Source organism: Cydia splendana, chromosome 1 (assembly GCF_910591565.1).
Source record: "Cydia splendana chromosome 1, ilCydSple1.2, whole genome shotgun sequence".
NCBI lineage: Eukaryota > Metazoa > Arthropoda > Insecta > Lepidoptera > Tortricidae > Cydia > Cydia splendana.
Genome location: NC_085960.1, coordinates 5,140,498 through 5,161,550, shown reverse-complemented (window position 1 = coordinate 5,161,550; position 21,053 = coordinate 5,140,498). Strand labels below are relative to the sequence as shown.

Here is a 21,053-nt window from a genome sequence, read left to right as displayed (position 1 = left end):
CGGCACATGCTAACAGGTTACCGACGTCAAACAGACTGCGTCCCGCCGGTATCACGCCCCGCTTCTGTCGCGCCCCGCGCCGCGCGGCCCATTGCGTCCGCGCGGCGCGTGCGCAGCGCTGCGCCGAGCGAACGCGGCGGCCCGCCGCGTCGCGCAAGGTCACGTCAGTAGGATCGGACGTAGGCAGCGAGCGGTGCGCCGCGTTCCCGCGCGGCCGCGCCGCGTTCACGCGCGCCTTGAGGGCGTGTTGAGAGCGTGAGGCCGGCGCGATCGGCGCGCGCCCTGTTTGACCAGGCTTCGCGTCGGCATCACGCGGCGCGGACGCGGCGCTGCGTCGCGCTCTGTGTGTGGCCAAGCCTTTAAACTGGGCAATTAGGACGTAGCAAAGCAAGAACTTAGCTACACGAATAAAAAACTCATCTATTTGGATGAATATTCTGGTTGAAATGATACTCTAGTACTCTACGTAGTACAGTACATGGGATTACAACGGGCGTGTTTACGGAAAGAGCCGGCTGCATTATCAATTATCATTACATAAATACATACCTATCTATTGTGTACTCGCCTTTAATCAACTACAAGCTGTCTACAAGTCATTATGAAAATGTGGTATTATGAGAAATAAATTTAGACATTCTGAGATTTAAGAATTTTGACACTTCCTTTTTGAGATCTAGGAATCTTGGTAAACGGGTAAAATGAAATTAAGATGCAGTGAAACCTAAGCGATGATCCAAGTATAAAGAGTTGATATTTTAACAACTTTCAAACCAAGTTATTGTATGGGTACGATCCTAAAAAATAAAAGAAACTGTACTTCAGGCGTTTCAGGACCGCATTATTATTTTTTTACATAAGATTTTCGCTCTATTTAGGTATTCGATTGAAGCAAAGCCAAGAAATGAGGTGTCTGATCTGTATTTGATGCTAAAATGTATGCTAAGGTCGTTGAGGTAAGTTGAAAACAGGGGTAAGTAAGTCAAGTAATCAGTAATTTCTTATCACGTGTAGTATTTTAGTGCTGGAAACATTGTTCCAAATGTCATTTAGTTTTGTTTCCGTCGTATGGAATTTGTATAGATGAATATAAATGAATAGGTACCTTCATCTTTATGTAGTATAGTCGACGACCGGTCTGGCCTAGCGGGTAACGACAACGACCCTTCCTGCGAAGCCGATGGTCCTGCGTTCAAATCCCGGTAAGGGCATTTATTTGTGTGACGAGCACAGATATTTGTTCCCGAGTCATGGATGCTTTCTATGTATTTAAGTATTTGTATATTATATAGGTATATCGTTGTCTGAGTACCCACAACACAAGCCTTCTTGAGCTTACCGTGGGAAGTAATTTGTGTAAGAATGTCCCTATAATATTTATTTATTTATAGTATAAGAATCAACGATTTTGAACAATGGTGTAAGAATGTGACGTGCTGACGTGCACAATATAAGTTGCAAGACACTTATACGCACATAATATAATTGCGTCTATCTGGTGAAGCACACATAATCCCATTCTAGAATCCAATTCCAACGTTTTCTTAGTAAACTAGTTTACTTTAGAGTGACATAAATATGTCGCGAAGTGAGATGTGTTGTGAATGTTGTGATATAATTGCAGGCACTAGAGTGCAAGTGCAGGCCGTTAGGAATGTGACCGGATTCCAGGCCGGTAGAAGCGGCGCATTCACCCACTTTGCATCACTATTATGTCATTGCCAACCGACGGCCGAAACATTACATAATAACTGCAATTACACCTTCGCCCTTTACAACGCGACGTGTGACGTTTACAATGGTGATTTTGAATCATTTAACAGTTTGCTACAACTACAATGCTTGTTTAATGGGAAGGGGAACAAATTTTTAAAATATGTACTATGAAAGAAATAAGTTTGTTTAAATAATGCACAACTGATGTAATTATTTCGACAAAATTATTGCACTTGTATCCACAGAACATAATAATATGACGGATAAATAAATTCCAAAGTCAAGGTAAAACAATTTATTACCCTGAGTGTTAAAATGTAAACACCGTTTAACGGTAATGTTAATGACCTATGACTAATACAAGAGGCAAGTTATGTGTAACATCGGCATTCGTACAAACAACGGTAGCAGCCCGTGCGCCGGCGGATACGAGCAAACATTACATAACTTTGATTGTGTTTGTAAAAAGTTGGGGATTCCCTCCACTACAAACGCACCTTACGCCGACACACCACTATGTAAATGTGTGAGTGTAACCTTGCCTTCCTTTACATAAAACGCCGTCGGGGTATCCCTTTGCGTATCTACAAAAAAACTCGAACCCATATATTGTTGCGAGTAAAAGGGAAAATGAATGAGATTGACTGTTATTACTATTATTACTTAATTTCATCGGCTCCTGCGAGGAGCGATAAAAGGCCTGCTGACCGGTTTACTTTTTATACGAGTTTGAGTTACAACAATGGGACGTAAACCGTATTCATCGAATCATCTGTTCCGACTTCCGTCGACGTGTGCCTGAAGTAACGGGCGCGAGAGCGACAACTTGCTTCTGTCAACTTTTTTACACCGGTCCCCATGCTTTGTCATTTAATTATAACGGTGCTAATTAAAACGGACCGAGTTAATAATTCATAAAAGGTGTTTTTTTTTCCGGACATATACTTTTGCAGCATCGGTCGGCCGTCAGTGAGCGGCGACGCGCATGCGTATCGCAATCCGCGATGGCGTCACGGACTAGCGGTTGGTAAATACAAATGTCTGTGTATTTAATTATAAGACTCTATAAATAGAAAGAGCATTACGTCGTGTTATGCGGTCGGTTACGGCAAGTTATTTCGGTCTGCGCCGTCACGAGCGCCCCGTGAATGTCAAGCTCGCGGTAACTAGGTGCTGCTGTTGGGCAACAGGTGGCTTGCACTCCGATCTTACACGACACATTCTTTGTTTACTATCTAATCGTCCTAGTAAACTTTAGAGCACATCACGTCACGTGTACAGGTGCCAGGGAGATCTCCTTGGGAGAGGGTGAAGGTGAAGTCTAATTGGGTATCAATCGGTATTATTAGCCTTTGATCATCGGTGATGATCGAGTGATCGTTGAAGACGATGAATGAATTGCTGCATAGCGGTGTGAATGTAATTGAAGGACAATTTCTAAACAAACTACAAAGCTAGTATTGTTAACGCCGTTAAGTTTTACGCCGTAAACTTGAATTATGCACGTGCTAAAGTTACTTATATAAGCCGTTGTCAAGTATCATTTCTCATCTCATCAAGTAATGACAATGTCTAAAACGATACCATCTATCTACCTACACTAAGTAACTATTTCCTCATTTAACAGTTAAATAGTCAAACTCGTCCTTCAAAGACGCCACAAGTGTAAACAAACGGATTACAAGTGTTACTGACCTAATAAACCGACCCCTTTTCACCCAAGACGGTTCAATAAAGAACTCCCTATAGGTACCTACTATCTGGAGTACATAAAGAGTGGCGGTCGTGACCTTTCAATGTAGATGTACACTATGTATAGACGCGCGCCCCGTTATGTACCGACAACTCATGGATTAAAGAAATATTCACCCCTCGCTGGATACGGTATGCCACCATTCGTCTTCATTCGACGTCTGGATTTCTCGGCGACAATGTCGCTAATACGATCGACTCGATTCTACGTCATTATAGATTACGCAAAGTATCCTTAACTTTCAAACATTTCATTACGAGTATCTCGACGAGGTTAGCTTAAAACCAGTTTCCTCCTTAGTAGGGAATGCAAATCGGTTATTTTTTGTATGGAAATATTCTGTTTTTAACCGAAACCGCGGTTATTTCCATACAAAAAAAATAACCGATTTGCATTCCTTACTCCTTAGCCATGGCCAGTATGAAATTATCAACACCCGTAAATACCAAGGAATGACACTGTTAAGATAAGGATCGAGTTACTAACGTCCTACAAAACCTGATCTAACACTAGAGACAGTCATAAGAATTGTAGACTGCGGGTCTAGAAATGACATGATAATTGAAGTCAAACTATTCCATAATATTACATCTTTTGACGAAAGCGGTATCGCAATGTTAGCTCGGTTACTGATTACCATTTCACTATGACTTGAATTGTAGATTGTAGGTCGTGTCGAGATAATAATAGAAGGCTGACCTAATAACACACTATTTTGAACTCGTCGCTTAGGCTTAGAGCTAGAAATCAGAATAGACATTACCCTGTCATTGGAACGGAAATCATTGCATCATAGCACATTTCATTACGTTCAAGTAGGTAAATAAAATACTAAGTTCATTAATGATCTGTTTACAACATATATTAATACCCTGTTTTGTCATCGACATGACGAACATAACAATTTGTTCTTATCGCATTAATTGAAACAATAGTTGGTATTGATAATGTGCTTGACCTACAAAGGCCTCCCTCGTTGTTTTGTTATTAATCCGTCGTTTTGATTTCAACTGGCGAGTGGCGAAGGGAGCCGGCAATTATGTGACGTCAGGTCGGTTTAACGACCCCATTACAACATTCAACATATTGTATGAATGAATGCAGGCGTGTGACGTGCCAGTGACGTCTCACTCCGCCGATACGAATCACGATGATGCAAGGTGCTTCATGTTGGATACTTTAAGATTCACAGAAGTGACATCATTACAGATGCTGCACAACAACACTCTGATGCGGTAGTATTGAGAGAGCCGTCGCCTTGTTTCGTGGTCGTACATACTATAAACACTTTTTTGTCAAGCAATCTTTTCAGGAGTTGTCCACCTGCTCAGGTCTTACTCCAACCAAAATAAACCCTTTTATTATACCATGGAATATCAATCAGTCTCGGTATGAAGCAAGTGAAATTTTAACACATTAAAGCAGTTAAACGGTCAGTGACCCCTCGTAGTTGCGGTAGACGATCGGGGCCGTCCCCATTATCCAAGCACAACACAATGACACGATTATCGGCCGCACGCGGGCCCGAGACGGTTCGCATTGATTTTACGAAATCCACATCACGGACTCGGAACGAACGGTCTCCGTCGGCCCATTCATCTCGTTTTCATGTACACACTGCCTCTATTGCGATACGAAAGCGAGAGCGAAATTTACTCCGGCTGCACTACGCACCACGTATCGCCCTAAATACGAGAGAATAGGAAATCGATCACTTCTCCGACGAGCAAATTCTAACTGGATAAGCCGAAACTACTAATATATATGTAGGTACGACGCTTATGTCGAATGTTATACTGTCGCTGCTGGCACGGCATATGAAGCGAGGAACAGGTGGGAATACATTATTTACACCTGTCAAAGGTGTGCCACATAAGCAGTAGTTGTCATCGGGCTTTGGATCGAAACGTTCGGTAAAACATATGTGAGCGAAAATAGGTAGAGAAGAGAAACGAGCGTGTTAAAACATAAGACAAGTGTAGCAATACATATCCACAATACACAGCTAAATCTAAATATAGCGGGCGCTGCCGATATCAGCGACTCGCCCTTGAACCAGTCGCAAGGAAACATTTTATTATTATTACCGAGCTGTCGGCGTACACGAGTATGTAGGGTCGTCGACCTCGCAACCACGTGTCTCCTTATCGACAACTATCTAACACGATTGTGAGTAAACGACATGCCGAGATAAATTACTAATTCCACAATGCTTGCCCATTCATAAATAATCAGTGTAACGTCATAGCGATTTCAATGACAATGCGCCTTCACGTCCGAGACGCTGGAATTCCTAAAGAGCACTGTGGTCACACAATATTCAATAAAAGATACAATTACCCATGTGGATTTTACCACAATAATCTATTAATTTACTAGTCAGCCTCCTATCAACTACCGAATTTTTTTAATCTGTGCATTAATAACTACACCAAAATCTTCAGGCAAAACAGGCGCTATAGTCGTCGAGTTGGGAGTTGGGAAGTGTGGACTGGACACCTACCTGTATTACGTTACGATACAATCATAAGTAGTCAAACTCAAAAGTACTCTAGGCCTAGGGCAAAACTACCAACGTCTCACATTTAAGGCTCCGTCACACAGGCGCGTTTTGCGGGCAGCGCGTCGCTTTTACATATAAAACGCCCACGCCGCGCTTACACGCCGCTATAACTATATAGCGGCACGGCGTACACCAAGCGTACAATGACGAATACGCGTCTATGCAGCTACCCTTCCGTGGACAGTAGGCCTTAGTGTCTTATAATACATTGCTTTTCTTGTACACGAGCTATTACAGTATCGAAAGAGTAACAAAATTCTGGGGAAATTAGGTACCACTCCAAAACAAAACTATGTAAATTAAAACATCCGAACAGAGTAGGATCAGACTAGTCACTCAGTAGACGTCAAAAGTTTCTACCATTATCTAAAAGGGAGCGATAAATCTCTATAGAATAATTAGACTGCAACTGCAGCAGATACTTATGAAAACGTACTGCCGAGATATATCCCCATTTGGAAAAGTAATCCAGAGTGCTACTGTTAATGCTGACTGTACAAATACAAAGTAACCAAAATAGTACCAATAATTTATCCCAAATAGACAAGCAAAGCATTTGACCTCAATTTTACCTAATGGAATGCAATTTATAACTTCGTATCGCTTTAATTTGTTTTAGCCATCCACGTGCACAGGAAAATAGGGTATTATTTGAATAGCTTTCTATAAATTGGTCATTGTAAACTACTGTGAGCCATTAGATGCGAGAACTACTGCGAGTTTGGAACGGTGGATATTGAAAATAGTGTCAACAAACCAATTTACCGTTATTACCTTTTCTGTACAATAGTGATTTTATCAATAGGTAGGTAATGTAAACAAAGTCATAAGTCATTTGTTATTCATATACTTAACCAATTTACACGTTATACAAATGGAACATATTTTAATATAATATTTTAAACTTTCGCGTTTTGAACACATTAGCTCACGTTAGATCCGTCTATAAATGTGAGTTAATATATTTTAATATGTTGTTAACAAATATACCTATACAAATAAATTTTAAATACATTTAACATAAACATTATTTCTAATAATATAAAAATGTAGATTATCTACTTGACATATTTTTCTCAGAAAATTTAGGTACTCATCATAATCATCAACACCTGGTAGCCAGTCCAGGTTCATACACGGCGATGATTTTGTTTTATATTTTCTGTTTATTTTATCATTATAATGTAACTATTGTAAGGGTTAAGGCGTATGAGACGTGAACCCTTTTGAATCAGATCTTTCCCTGTACAGCATGGACGTGACTGCTAGCCTCTTGTTTCATGTAAAAGGGGAAATCCTATGATAAGCACCATTGTACTTCCCCTTCCTAGATTGCCGTCATGTTTTCACGTTAAGGTGCACATCATATTTAAGTATCGTGTCGTATATATGATATGCAAAATTCACTTTCCCCAACCCCCAAACGATGCCGATAGCTCGCCGCAAGTGTCAGAAGATAATCGTAATGGAGTCGTGGGAAGTGGGACAACGTTACGTAACCGGTATTTGTTCACCGGCCAACCTACACGGGCACATCCTTTACAAATGCGTACGACCTTGAATGTGAACTCGAAAGTGTAAACACGTGCTCGATGCATTGTTTTATGGCCGCCTGTTATAGCTGCTCGATTCAGTCGTAGGATTTCAACTTGAAATAGCTTTTGCGAATATCCGTACAACTTTGTTTACAACTGACTGCCTTTGGAATTTATTTTTACGGAATTGCGATAGTTAAGGTTTCAAGAAAACTCAACCGAAGAACACGAGTAGGTGTTATGTCAATCATAATCTTTCCTAAGATAAGTAGGTACTAGGTAGGTTGTTGTCGGTAGATACCGAACTTATTAGATGCAGCTAGCACACATATGATAAGCCATTACAAACATACTTACCGTAGAAAAATACGAGGAAAGAAACTACAGAGAAAAAAAACAATTTCCGTATTCCACGTTGGGTATTCAAATGAACCAGGCAACGATGCTGGCAGGTTACAACGAGGAACTAAACAAAAAAGATATCCCTTTCATCTCCCAAGCCAAGCTGGATGTGTAAGTACACGTGTCAGATGTCAAGGCCTCCTCCATTCAGCCAGGCTCCGTCAAACACACGTCCCACCGGTGTTGGCTACATAATGTATGTGCAAAGAGAGGAGTCTGCGAAACGCCGGTGTATCCGCGCATTTCGGCAAGCTTTATCGCATTTCGGAACCGAGAGGCGAACGCACAAATCTCCGCCTGGAAGCGAGTAATATTTGCCTACACATCAAACTTTCACTATCGCTGTGCGCTTTCGTTTTTATATCTCACCAACCCGCAGCGACGGACCGCGTTATTATTCCTTCGCGGTGTTTTTCTTGTTTGCTTCCTCTCGACACGCCGTCACTGGCAGATATCACAATAGAACAGTTTTCGAAAGTGAAATACCTAGTAGGTACATACCTACTTTCAATATCCGATATCATTAGGTATCTTTAACAAAAACCGCGTCCTATGTTCTAAAAACACAATCGTAATTTACATTAAGGTCCACAGTAATTATATAGGAACCAGGGATGTTGCGGATGCAGATTTTTTGACATCCGCGGATGCGAATGCGGATATTTAAAGGCTCACATCCGCGGATGCGGAGGCGTATGTCAAGATTAGGTACTTAGAAAACGTCAAATATTACATTTTTAGTATTTTATTATTTAAAAAAAAAACGATACGTTTAGTATTGGAGCAAGAATATAGGTGCGTTATATTTAATAAACAGTAACTTGGCCGAGTTTTCTGGATCTAGACGATTTCGTTATAGGTAATGACGAAATTACCTAGCACTTAGGCCATGGGCGCCGGCAGCAGGGTGCAAGGGGGTGCACTTGCACCCCCCTGTCAGGAAATAAAATAAATAGAAAAAAAAAAATTACCCGATTACACCAGCATTATTAAGTTACTGTTTCAATAAAAAAAAGGCTAGGTTGCTGTCCAAATTTGTTCATCACCTTGTCAAGGAATTCAGTATCCTCCTCTACTCTTTTCCTGTGAACACTAAGTATATTTCCTAAGGCTAAAATTCCAAGTACCTACTTACATTTAACGAACAGTATTCACGTGAGGGCTCAGCAAAAAATCATAACTTTGGACTTCGGTAACGTATTGTCAAAAACGTAATACCTTTACAAAGAGCATTGCTTTGCTTAGCTTAGCTTAGAGATCTGATTTTATTGTTTATAAAAAATAATGCGTTATTTATTAAAATTAGGATAGCGTTTATGTATTTGACGGCGCGGCACTTTTTTTGTTATGATTCAAGAATGCCTCCCAAAATATAGTGTGTCTGTTGGTTCACTACTTACGTTTATCATACGATACAATAGTGCATCACTTGGGCTTCGATCTCCAACACTAGTGGACACAGAGTCGGTGTTTTTGATTGAAGAAAATAAGGTTAACTTTTTAAGGGACGTATATTTTGGTACGGTTACTACGAAATTCGTATGGGCCCTTATTTGTTGATATACAAATGATTTGTGTTTCTTTATAATTATAGTTAGCAAACTGATGGTAGAATTTCGTGTCTAATAACTGCTTCAATCGGGTTCATGATGTACGAAAGATGGTCAAAAAACTTTGAAGATAATATTATATTTGTACGGCTACTTACACCATACAAATGTCGAATGTGGCGTACAAATGTCGACAAAGTGACATACAAATGTCGATATTTAAGCGTTCATAATGTTCATATTTCAAAAAGCAGATTGATGCCTTATATTTTATGTTGTTAAAACACCCCCTTTACCCAATCATTATTCTAATATTGCAAAAAAAGAAAAAAAGCCATACAAAAAAACCCACTCTTCAAAAATTTACCCAGCTAGCCAATTGTGATTGGTCAAACTATTATTATGACATAAAAAAACAAATGACTGCATCAAGTGCTTCTATTCCAAATATGCACGTAAAGTAATCCTGGCGGCGCCAATGACTTAGGCCACCGCTAAGACGTTCCTGTACCGACTTGTTCGACATCCGCACCCGCATAAGCTCCGCATCGATTTTATGCGGATGCGTATGCAGATGCGGATGTTAAATATAATGCGGAAGTTCCGCAGTTGCGGATGCGGATGTTCGCAACATCCCTGATAGGAACTATCTTAAACCTCTCAAGAACCTTTTAATAAAAAAAAATTAGGAATTGTTATACCTTACTGACAAAAAATCACATGTACACATGCTTAACCTCCTAACCTCGTTAGGGCCACTTGCACCATCCCACTAACCCGGGGTTAACCCGTTAAATCGTTATCCCAGTGTAAAATTGTACTGGTAACCATGGTAACTCCAGCGGGCTCAGCACGGTTCCATTTTTATCGACTATCACTATGCGCGTCCCTTTCGCACTTACATACTTGTTAGAACGTGACAGGCATGGTGACAAGGGATAAAAACGCGACCGTGCTAAGCCGCCAGGTTTAATCTGTTAACCCGGGTTAGTGGGATGGTGCAAGTGGCGCTTAGAGAAGTAAAGAGGAAAAGTTATAAGTTCTTCATTTCTTTCAGTTCTTCGCCACCCGCACCAATAACACATGTACCTACAGCAAACAAATTGAATGAAACAACATTTTTTTGCAAAGAACCCGAGCATTGATTCTTCTATCGACAATTTGACACACCATATTTCCAAGATGATTCACCGTTTAAATCTATAATAGAAACATCGCTTAAATATGGTGAATGGTTCCAGAACTGTTTTTAACCTTTCTGCGATTTGCGCGTTTAAGGCCTTCGTACACCGGGTCCATGTGCGTACCGTGCACGTGCGCAATATACAGATCTTTATGAGAGACGGCACAGCGCTTGCGTGTCCTGTGCGTGCGTGGCTCAAACATTTTTGCGCACGCGCACGTCTACGCACACGCAGCCAGTGTAAGGCTGTAAAAAATGATTATTAAGTACTGTCAGCAGCAGAAGTTGTTAAGCGGGCCGGGTGTTCAAAATGATCTTGATGTGACTTTATTGTTAAGAGAATAAGAGCGTGTGGAGGTAATTTTGAACACCTCGCCCGCTTGGCAAATTCTGCTGCTGACTGTACTAACCCCCCTTACATAAACGCGCTACAAACCCAATTAAGGCTCCGACACCCAGGCGCGTTTTGCAGGCGGCGCGTGAGCGGGGCGCGCCGCTTTTAGATATAAAACGCTCACGCCCCGCCCGGGAAACGCGCCTGTGTGACGGAACCTTTAGCTAATAATCGCTGATTTAAATTAAACTTTCACAATTTTTACACACTATTAAATTGTACAACGAGGTAAATCTTAAAACTTAAATACGCGATTAAGTCCCGGTAAGGCCTGGCCAAACAGCCGGCGCGACGCAGCGCCGCGTCCGCGCCGCGTGATGGCGACGCGATGCCTGTTCAAACAGGGCGCGCGCGGATCGCGCCGGCCTCACGCTCTCAACACGCCCTCATCGCGCGCGTGAACGCGGCGCGGCCGCGCGGGAACGCGGCGCACCGCTCGCTGCCTAACGTCCGATTCGACTGATGTGACCTTGCGCGACGCGGCGGGCCGCCGCGTGGACGCAAGGCGCCGCGCGGCGCGGGGCACGACAGAAGCGGGGCGTGATACCGGCGGGACGCAGTCTGTTTGACATCGGTAACCTGTTAGCATGTGCCGCGGTCGCGCGGCGCGACCGCGGCGCTGCGTCGCGCCGGCTGTTTGGCCAGGCCTTTATACAATTTAATAATAGCTAATAATCGTTTGTCCTTATCTGTCATTTTGACTATGTATTTATAAGAAAGGGATAAAACATAATTTAACTATGTAAATCAGGACCGTAAAGTTCTATGAATAAGGGGGGTAACTAAATAAAATAACCTACCAAAACCTACTACTTTATTGAGTAACTAAAGGTTCTATATTTAAAAACAAAACAACTGCTTCTAGATCTTAGGAGGCTATAAACAACACTGCAGAAGTAAGAATGTTGATATTTTGATTCGGTCAAATTGTGTTTTTTGAAAAACAAATTATAGCCAGCATCAAATGCTGTAATGTAGTATGATACCTTTGGGTATGGTGCTTTACGCACACTAGTGTGCACAAGAAATCTTACACGGAGAATAACCTTGCAAGCTTATTTTCCGTATAAGATTTCTTTCAGTACTATCATGTACTATGTTATATTGAACTTCAACAAGTTAATACATGAATATGGTGAGACTTACCAAAAAGTTGCATGTAACCTTTTTTGTTTAAAATTTATTAAGGATTATTTCTTGCCTTGACACTTTATTCCTAAATCTAATACTTTTCTCAAAAATTAAAAAAAACCGTCACCCGGGACATATTTCATGCTAAAAGGGAGGGTTGCGTCAGGGGGCGTGCATGGGACACTAGTGTGCGTAAAGCACCATACCCAAAGGTATCATACTACATTCATTGAATGCTGGCTATAATTTGTTTGTCTTCCCCATACATGAAAACATAACTTGACCGAATCATTTATTAGTTACCAGCTTTTGACCGCGACTTCATCTGCATGGACTGGCATGGAGTTAGTAATTTGGGTAGCTTATTTTTTATCCCCTGTAGTGACCCTGCCTACAAAGCAGGAGGTTCCGGGTTCGAATCCTGGTAAGGGCATTTATTTGTGTGTTCATCATAAATATTTGTTCCTGAGTTATGGATATTTTCTATGTATATAAGTATTTGTATATATGTGTATATTATACATATCGACGTCTAGTACCCACAAGACAAGCCTTATGTCAAGTAAAAAAATGTCCTATAATATTTATTTATCCAATCTGCTTTTTAGTGATTCCCCATACAAACTTCTACCCCCCTTTTCACCCCCTTAAAGGCTGATTTCAGGGTTAAAAACTACCCTATGTCCTTCCCCGGGACTCTAACTATCACCATACCAAATTTCAACTAAATTGGTTCAGCAGTTTAAGCGTGAAGAGGTAACATAAACTAAGTGGCAAAATAATAATAAAATAAATAATTCTTGCTTTGCATCAAATACCTTTAAACAAGCAATTCTTGTTTATATATATATTTCGGGGATTTCGGAAACGGCTCTAACGATTTCGATGAAATTTGCTATATGGGGATTTTCGGGAGTCATAAATCGATCTAGCTAGGTCTTATCTCTGGGAAAACGCGCATTTTGGAATTTTTATAAATTTTCTGAGCAAAGCTCGGTCTCCCAGATTTATTTATTTATAGCCTTATTTCAGAATAGGTACATTTTTTTTATACTATATCTACAGATTCCTTAATCTACATTCTACGGTAACCACTTCTGTGTGCCTTTGGGCAAAGGCCTTCCCCAATCTTCTCCACTCTTCCTTATTATGAACTAATCTGGTCCATGTTTTTGTTTTTGTCCTTCCAGCCATGGAATGTCTCCCAGATATTATTGTTTAATATGACACTGATCTTTTATTTATATTAACTTTTTTTGATATTCATATTTTTTATAGTACTACACACAATTTTTATTTTAATAATTACAGTAATTTTATAATCCAAAAAGAATAAAAAGATACACCAATACACATTTCTTAATAATGCGGTCCTAGGCTTACTTTACTTTATATTAACTCTTTGTGCAGTCAAAAATATTTTTAGGTGAAAGATCCACAATAGGCATTACCTAAAACTTGGGATTACAAGTTACTAAAATTATCTACCTCAATTGGTAAATGATAAATGGATGTTTAATCCACATCTATAAAAATCATAAACATGTACAAGGTGTGTCTGAAAATATTATTTAGCAAACAACATTGGCATATACCTGGAACTCTTTAACTCACTTGTAAGTTATATCTATCTCAAATAGAACTATGATAACTTTGTAGTAGTCATTAAACTTATTACAGATATTATCAGGTAAAAAAAGGGTAATAGAAATTAAACTTTCCTGAGCCATATTTATAAATATTTAAATAACAACCCGACCCGACCCTCAACGACCCGATGGGTCCGAAACATGTCGCCAATAACGACAAAAATTCACGTGAGTGTAGGCATTGTTATTTAAATATTATCAGGTAAATAAATAGTAGCCTAATGTAAGCAAGTGATTAAAGAAAATCACTACATATAAATTACCTAAAGAAAGAGGGATTGGTTTGACTCTTCCTTCACCATGTTGTTTGTTAATCCTGATATCTTTAGGGCCTCAGTAATAAAATTTCTTTTATACCATCACAACCATTTCTGTTATACCACAGCAGCAGAAAATGTTCATAAAGAGAGTGCAGCAATTAGGTAAGACTGAGTTTACAAGCATCTTTACAAGCCGATGTTCAAAAAATATATTTACACAATCATTTATTATTGTCAGGGTCTTAGAGGCATGTAATATTTTGGAATGTTGGCTTGTAAAATTTTTGTTGACTCAACTATACAAAGAGTAGAATGATTTTAATGTTTGATGTTATTATCTATTTTAGTTTATCATTATTTTTCTGTGACACTAAAAGCACATGTGGGTGCCCTGACATTTTCTACTTAGGTAGGTATTTCTTTGTACTTAGATTGTTTGTTTTGTGTGTTATTACCATTTAAACCTTATTCTTCACATATATTGAGTTGGTACAAGAGTTCCCACTCAGGGAGGGGCTGTTTCTAAATTTGTACAGAGCTAGAGAAGAAAATTACATACTATACTTTAATTTAAGATTGACTCACCGTTGAATTCCTATAGGGATTAGCTTGAGGGTTATAGGGAGGCATGGGCCGCGGCGGAGGCCAACCAGGCCCAGGCCCGTAGCCCGCCGGCGGCTGCTCGTAACTATTAGGGTAGCGGTGTGGCGGCGCACCACTCGACTGTAGCAACGAGTTGAGCGTCGGCGTGGGTCCCGGCGCCTGCGATGTCGGCTGCCCCGGGAAGAAGCGCTGCTGCGGCGGCGGACCGCGCGGTTTCCCGCCGAATCCCGGCCGCTGCGCGTAGTACGGATCCGTGCCATCCGGATACCTATATTGACCGTACAGATCGCCCGGCGGTCGGTCTGCGATCCGGTCGTGACCGGGCGCGTCGCCGCCGTCTCGTGGCGGCCCCGGCTCGCCTGACATCGGCGATTTACTCTTTGTGTTCACGACGCCATCGGGCGGAACGCGCCCGACGGACTTGTCGGTGCCGTTTTGTAATAGAGCGTTCCGAGATTCACTGAGCTGTTCCGATGGAGTCTGATCTACGTTCGTATCGCTACGCTGAGACTCGGCCTGCGTTGCAGCCATGTCGGCTGGTGGCGGACGGCCGCCTGCTTACACTCGGCTCTAGCGATCGACCGGCTCGCTTACGTTACGTCGAAATCGGGCGTCGGATTGCAAAACCGCGACGCGGACACTTCCATCACTAATAACCCGAATAACTTCGCACAGAATAACGCGAAACGGACGAAAAATCGTTCACCGACGCACACACATCGATCACATATCTACTCCATTGGCGTAAACGAGGTTAGGGAAAAGGTTACATAGCTAGTAGGCGCTTTTGTCACGTTAAAACAGAACATTTCATAGCACTTTCACGTTTGAAACACTTTGAGCGCGATCACTAATAACAAAACTCATTCCCGAATCAATAAACGATTGAAATACTTGAAAACAGAACAATAGAATCACGAAACTTCCAAATTATTGGCGTCCGCCATTAAACGGACTTGAAATTTCTACAGCGCTTGACGACGCTTCCACCTATATTCACTACGGTTACAGAAAATAAATTGATGTCGAAACTTCGCTTAAATAGATATTTTTTGATATATCACTTGAATTATTTTTCTTAAATATAGTTCATTAGAGGGTAAATTGTTTATTATAACTCCAATAATGGAAAAATATCAAAAAATGTTTGTGCATGTTTACATTTTCGTACTCTTGCGACCACGTAGTTACTACAGTGTAGCCAACCTCAGCGCAGTTAGCTTGTGACAAGTTCCGCTGGCGCCAATATGTTTCTTGCTAACTTCACGCACTAACATACGATAAATATAGGAAAAATACAAGTGATTTATTTATCCATTCTTTAAAATATTTTCCCCAAAAATCAAAATGCTAACATAATACTTGAAATAAGAATAAACCCGTCCATTCTTCTTCACTGATAGGTTGACTGGAATGGTCTGTGAAAATACTTTTTTTACTTGTTAAGTAATATTTGCCTAAATAAATAAACAATAAATTATTAGTAGGCGTAATATAGTTCTACCTTATTTTAATTTTATCATGATTTTACTTTACTATTAATTGGCTGAAAATACGAACGCCTTCGCTTCGATTTACATAAAAAGTTAACGCTTATAGTACCCTTGTCTATGGAGTTAGTAAGTTTTCTATTACAGAAAACATATCGATTGTTAATATTGATGGCCTATCGAATGCAACTACCTATTACAATCGAATAGAACATGAGGCAAGTAAGAGTGGGAAAGTAGTAAAAGTTGCTATTACTTTCTCACTTTAGCAGATAGCTGCTTCTACTCCATGGTATAATAATATACTCCGCCTGGTACTCTATTCCGAGATTCGCGTATGACCTCTGACACGGGCCTACGTCATCATGCTGTTTACAGGTTCTCAAACTTTAAAATGTGGGAGAATTTTAACCAACGGTGAAAATTATTTTAACGACATTAATTTTAAGTTATTCATGTAGAAACATAGTAAAATAAAACAAATCTAATGTATTAAATTAAACTTTATTTATCTATAGAAGACAAACGTTGAAAAAACTAATTCACAGTTACACATTAATTACCAAGCTTACGACGTGAAAAGTTTGGAAAACACTGCGACTGCTGACACTGAGCGAGAAGGAAATAACAATTAACACGCGTTCGACAAGGATGACCGTCAGGGCATGAAGTTATCTCCAAAGAGTAAAGTAAGTAATATAGGTCGACTTCGCACATTGTCGTAATTATTTACGAACTTAAATAAATAATAGTTCGCGAACCTCACTCAGTATAGACATTATTAATATTACTTAAAATAAACCCCTTATAAACCGCAAACAATTTGAATGAATGACATAAATTGTCAACTGACTTTTAGCTTTTTTTTCAAATCATAGACAATTGGTGATACAACAACGAAATATCTGTCAACAATTTTTGGCTAGCCAGACTCTAGTAACCTGTAAACATTGTTAGCGTCTCTTTCTAACACAGGGATAGAAGCCTTCTATGAAAACGCGGCAATCCAAGGCGGCAAATATTAAAATACAATACTGCAGGATGCAGTTCGCTGCAAGGAAGAAAGTAAAAAGGCAGGGTATTACCGTGGTTATATATGATCGCAGGGTATTACCATCACAATCTAGCAGGTAGATTCCCCCTGTTTGCCCCTGTCTTGCACGCAAAGCCTCCTCAACACCCGCATTCACGGCTTCGCCCGCGATTCACGCGCATAGTCTGGAGAGAGCTTAACAAAATCGTGAGTTTAGACCAAGGGCCCAACGTTTTCTGTTCTCTTTCACGGCGCAGCAACTAGAATCATTTCTCTCTCCTCGCTCTTTTAAAAATGCCGTTTGTCAAAAAAGGACAACCATACTGTTGACAAGATGGACTTCAAATCAAGTGTTGCCTTTTTTGATGCGCCCAGGTTGTGTATGGGTGCGTAAAAGCGTATATGTGTGCTCTTTTAGGGATGTGAAAACTCGATTTTAATCATGTTATATATCGATAAACGCTACACAGTGGAACGAAATAGCGATTAATTGAAGCTTCAATATCTTCGTTAAACATGAACATAATTGAAATGCTAATGGATAATGAATATATTATAATATAATTCAATTATTACGGAACACCTATTTTAGGAGGTATTTATGTATTTTAATTAAATATCTGAACTTTCCCTTGGTTCCCTGCTGGGGCGTGACTATAAAATTGTGATCTGATAACCACAATAAAGAATAAAAGCGTTTTTGTTCATTTTAGGTACCGTTAAACCTTTGAAGTAAAATTAAAATTGCAAGAAATGTCGATAGTTTATCGATATGACTTTATCGACATGGCTACAGCAAGGTGGGCCTCATTGTTAATCGTACACTAAACAAAAGTGGCAACAGTGACAGCTCGCTGAGACACCGTCTCTATATATTATAAGTCTATGGTTTAGACATGAAGTTATATTGTTTAAACTGGAGCGAGTTGTCACTTTTTTTGCCATACTAATTTGAACCTTATCACCGAGACAGAATGTTGTTCGTACCAGACTAGAGAAAACGGTCCACATGAGATAGAAAACCCGAGCCCTGTGTCTCACTCGCACATGTTGCCAATGTTAAAAAGATACCATTGTGGTAAAAATTATATCAATATACTACTGAAATTCATTACCTTCTTATACTATTTTAGTGCTATATTCCAATTACAGTTCTGATATCTTTTAAGTAATTTGCTAATTATTATGATGTTAATATTATTAACTGATTAAGCCAAGTATGTGCGCAACAAAAAAAACAGTAAATTGAATATGGTAGAAATTGTAGTAACTTTGAATATTAATTGGTATCCCCAACTTGATGACGATTAGGGTGACCATGATGTCGGTACGATTTGGATCGGTCTTACAAAATTGTTATTTCATACTTAATGTAAAAATAACTTTACCTAAATAGTATACTAATAAATAAATAAAGATATACTTATTTCGGCATGTTTAATTATTCGATTCACGTAATGAGAGCTACATAATTGCCAAAAATTAAACCCGAAGTCCTTGGACATTACAGACTCATATTTATACATAATATTTAATTACTGAAACGTTAATTCTAACTATTTATATATATGTAATCGATTCTATATAGGTTGAGCCGACATTTCCGTCAGTATACAAAAGCGGCAAATTTGAAAATTTTGTTTCAATTACAGATCTACGATGACGCTTAAAGAATAGCTAAAGTATGCAAAAGGGAAGTCATCACGTATATGAACACACCATGAGTATGATATTGATAGTGATAGGTATTTTGTTAAATTATGAATTATGAAGAGCATAAATAGTGTAGAATGCCGGTTTACACAGTTAAATGTAAGTTTTTATTTCGTCGTGTGCTAATATTTTATCATTTTAGTCAATAATCAAGATAATTTCGTGTAAAAACATAAATTGTTACGCTACGCTAGGGCTTGACAAAATGACTAGTATCGATAACCAGTGGGCATAGTAATAATATAAATTTATTTGCGTTGCAAGTGTTGAAAGTAGGAATTAAATTCGCAACGAGTGGTGATAAATTAAAACACGACCGAAGGCAGCGTTTTTAATCGATACGATTTGCGAATTACCAAGTACAACTACAACGTTTTACCCGACCCTGAATATCTGTCTCGCTCTCTCTTATAGCTGTCTTTGATAGAAATAAATAGAAATAGAAAATATTTATTTGGCGTACAAAAACATACCTAGATTACGGTAAGTACAACATAAAGTTAAGAATACAGTAAATAACATACACCAAATAGGATGCCGCTCAGCATAAGCAGTGTCTGTAAGACACTACGCTGGTTTTCACCCAATACGTACGATGGACGTACGGCGGACCACCTTCCTCACAATCAACCATGATCGCATTGATCGCGATCCAATACGCCCATCCCATCTGTAACAGCTTTTATAACTTTATAACTACTAAATTAAGTAAGGTTGTGTGAAGCGTTTTACAGAAGAGAAAAAAACTTTATCCATCTCTTTTCTGGGGCAATTATACTAGCATAGGGAAAATACAGTATGTTTCTCTCTGATTATGCACGAATGAGAAAAGATCCTGGCCAAACTATACATTCCATCTTATGCTAATATCCCACATTCATATGACTTATGGTCACCCTAATTAGAAAGAGATGGAGTGCTCAGGTTTGACATCTCATGTGGACACACTTTTTGGCCAGTGTACACTATCCAGTTTACTCTCTACGTCCGTGCCCTAAAAGAGCACACATATACGTTTTTACGTGCACATGCACAACCTGGGTCTACCTAAAAAGGGGACACTTGGATTTGAAGTCCATCTTGTCAACAGTATGGTTGTCCTTTTTTGACAAACGGCATTTTTAAAAGAGCAAGGAGAGAGAAATGGTACTAGTTGCTGCGCCGTCAAAGAGAACAGAAAGCGTTGGGGCCTTGGAGTTTGACAATGTTTTCTTGTATTGTATACATGTGTGTGTGTGTGTACATGAAAAATATGTCATCAAGTTGGGGATACCAATTAATATTCAAAGTTACTACAATTTCTACCATATTCAATTTAATGTTTTTTTGTTGTGCACATGCTTGGTTTAATCAGTTAATAATATTGACATCATAATAATTAACAAATTACTTAAAAGATATCAGAACTGTAAGCACTAAAATAGTATAAGAAGGTAATTACTTTCAGTAGTATATTGATATAAATACTGCCACAATGGTATCTTTTTTACATTGGCAACATTTGCGAGTGAGACACGGGGCTCTGGTTTTCTATCTCATGTGGACCGTTTTCTCTAGTCTGGTACGAACAACTTTCTGAGTCGGTGATAAGGTTCAATTTAGTATGACAAAAAAAGTGACAGCTCGCTCCCGCTTAATATATAACTTCCTTTGTTTGCCGCCCAATCACAGACTACAAAGAGATCAGACCGCCAACTCGGGAACAAAGACTATGTACGTTAGACAAGTATATTTTATCTGTACTCCTAGTCATGTATGACGTTTCTTTTTTTTTTAATTTTGAATTGATGCGTAGCAAAGGACGTAACGTATAGGCACCGTGCGTAGCGATGACTCTGCCATCTCGTGACTCGTATCCGAAACTTTTACCTCAAGTGTCAAAAATTCTACTATCAAACCACGGAAAAAATTCTGAATTTTCGTGTTAAATTTTGCCAATTTCAGTTATCAAAATGTATTGTTGTATTTCTGGATGCTGTAATACATCCAAAAACAACTCCAAGGGTGTAAAATTTTACTATTTCCCTACTAATAGTACTCACATGCCATGGCTCAAGGATAAAAGAATTAAATGGATA

At 39.5% G+C, this 21,053-nt stretch overlaps 1 protein-coding gene across 1 annotated transcript in view; it reads right to left on the bottom strand.

Moving 5' to 3' along the window:
* Positions 1-15,973, bottom strand: part of LOC134792886 (trithorax group protein osa) — a 107,450-nt gene extending 91,477 nt beyond the window's left edge. The window contains exon 1 of the mRNA XM_063764686.1: positions 14,722-15,973. Within this exon, the coding sequence (XP_063620756.1) occupies positions 14,722-15,270 (549 nt within the window). The 5' untranslated portion in view covers positions 15,271-15,973. The remainder of the gene's footprint in view (positions 1-14,721) is intronic.
* Positions 15,974-21,053: the final 5,080 nt, after the last annotated feature.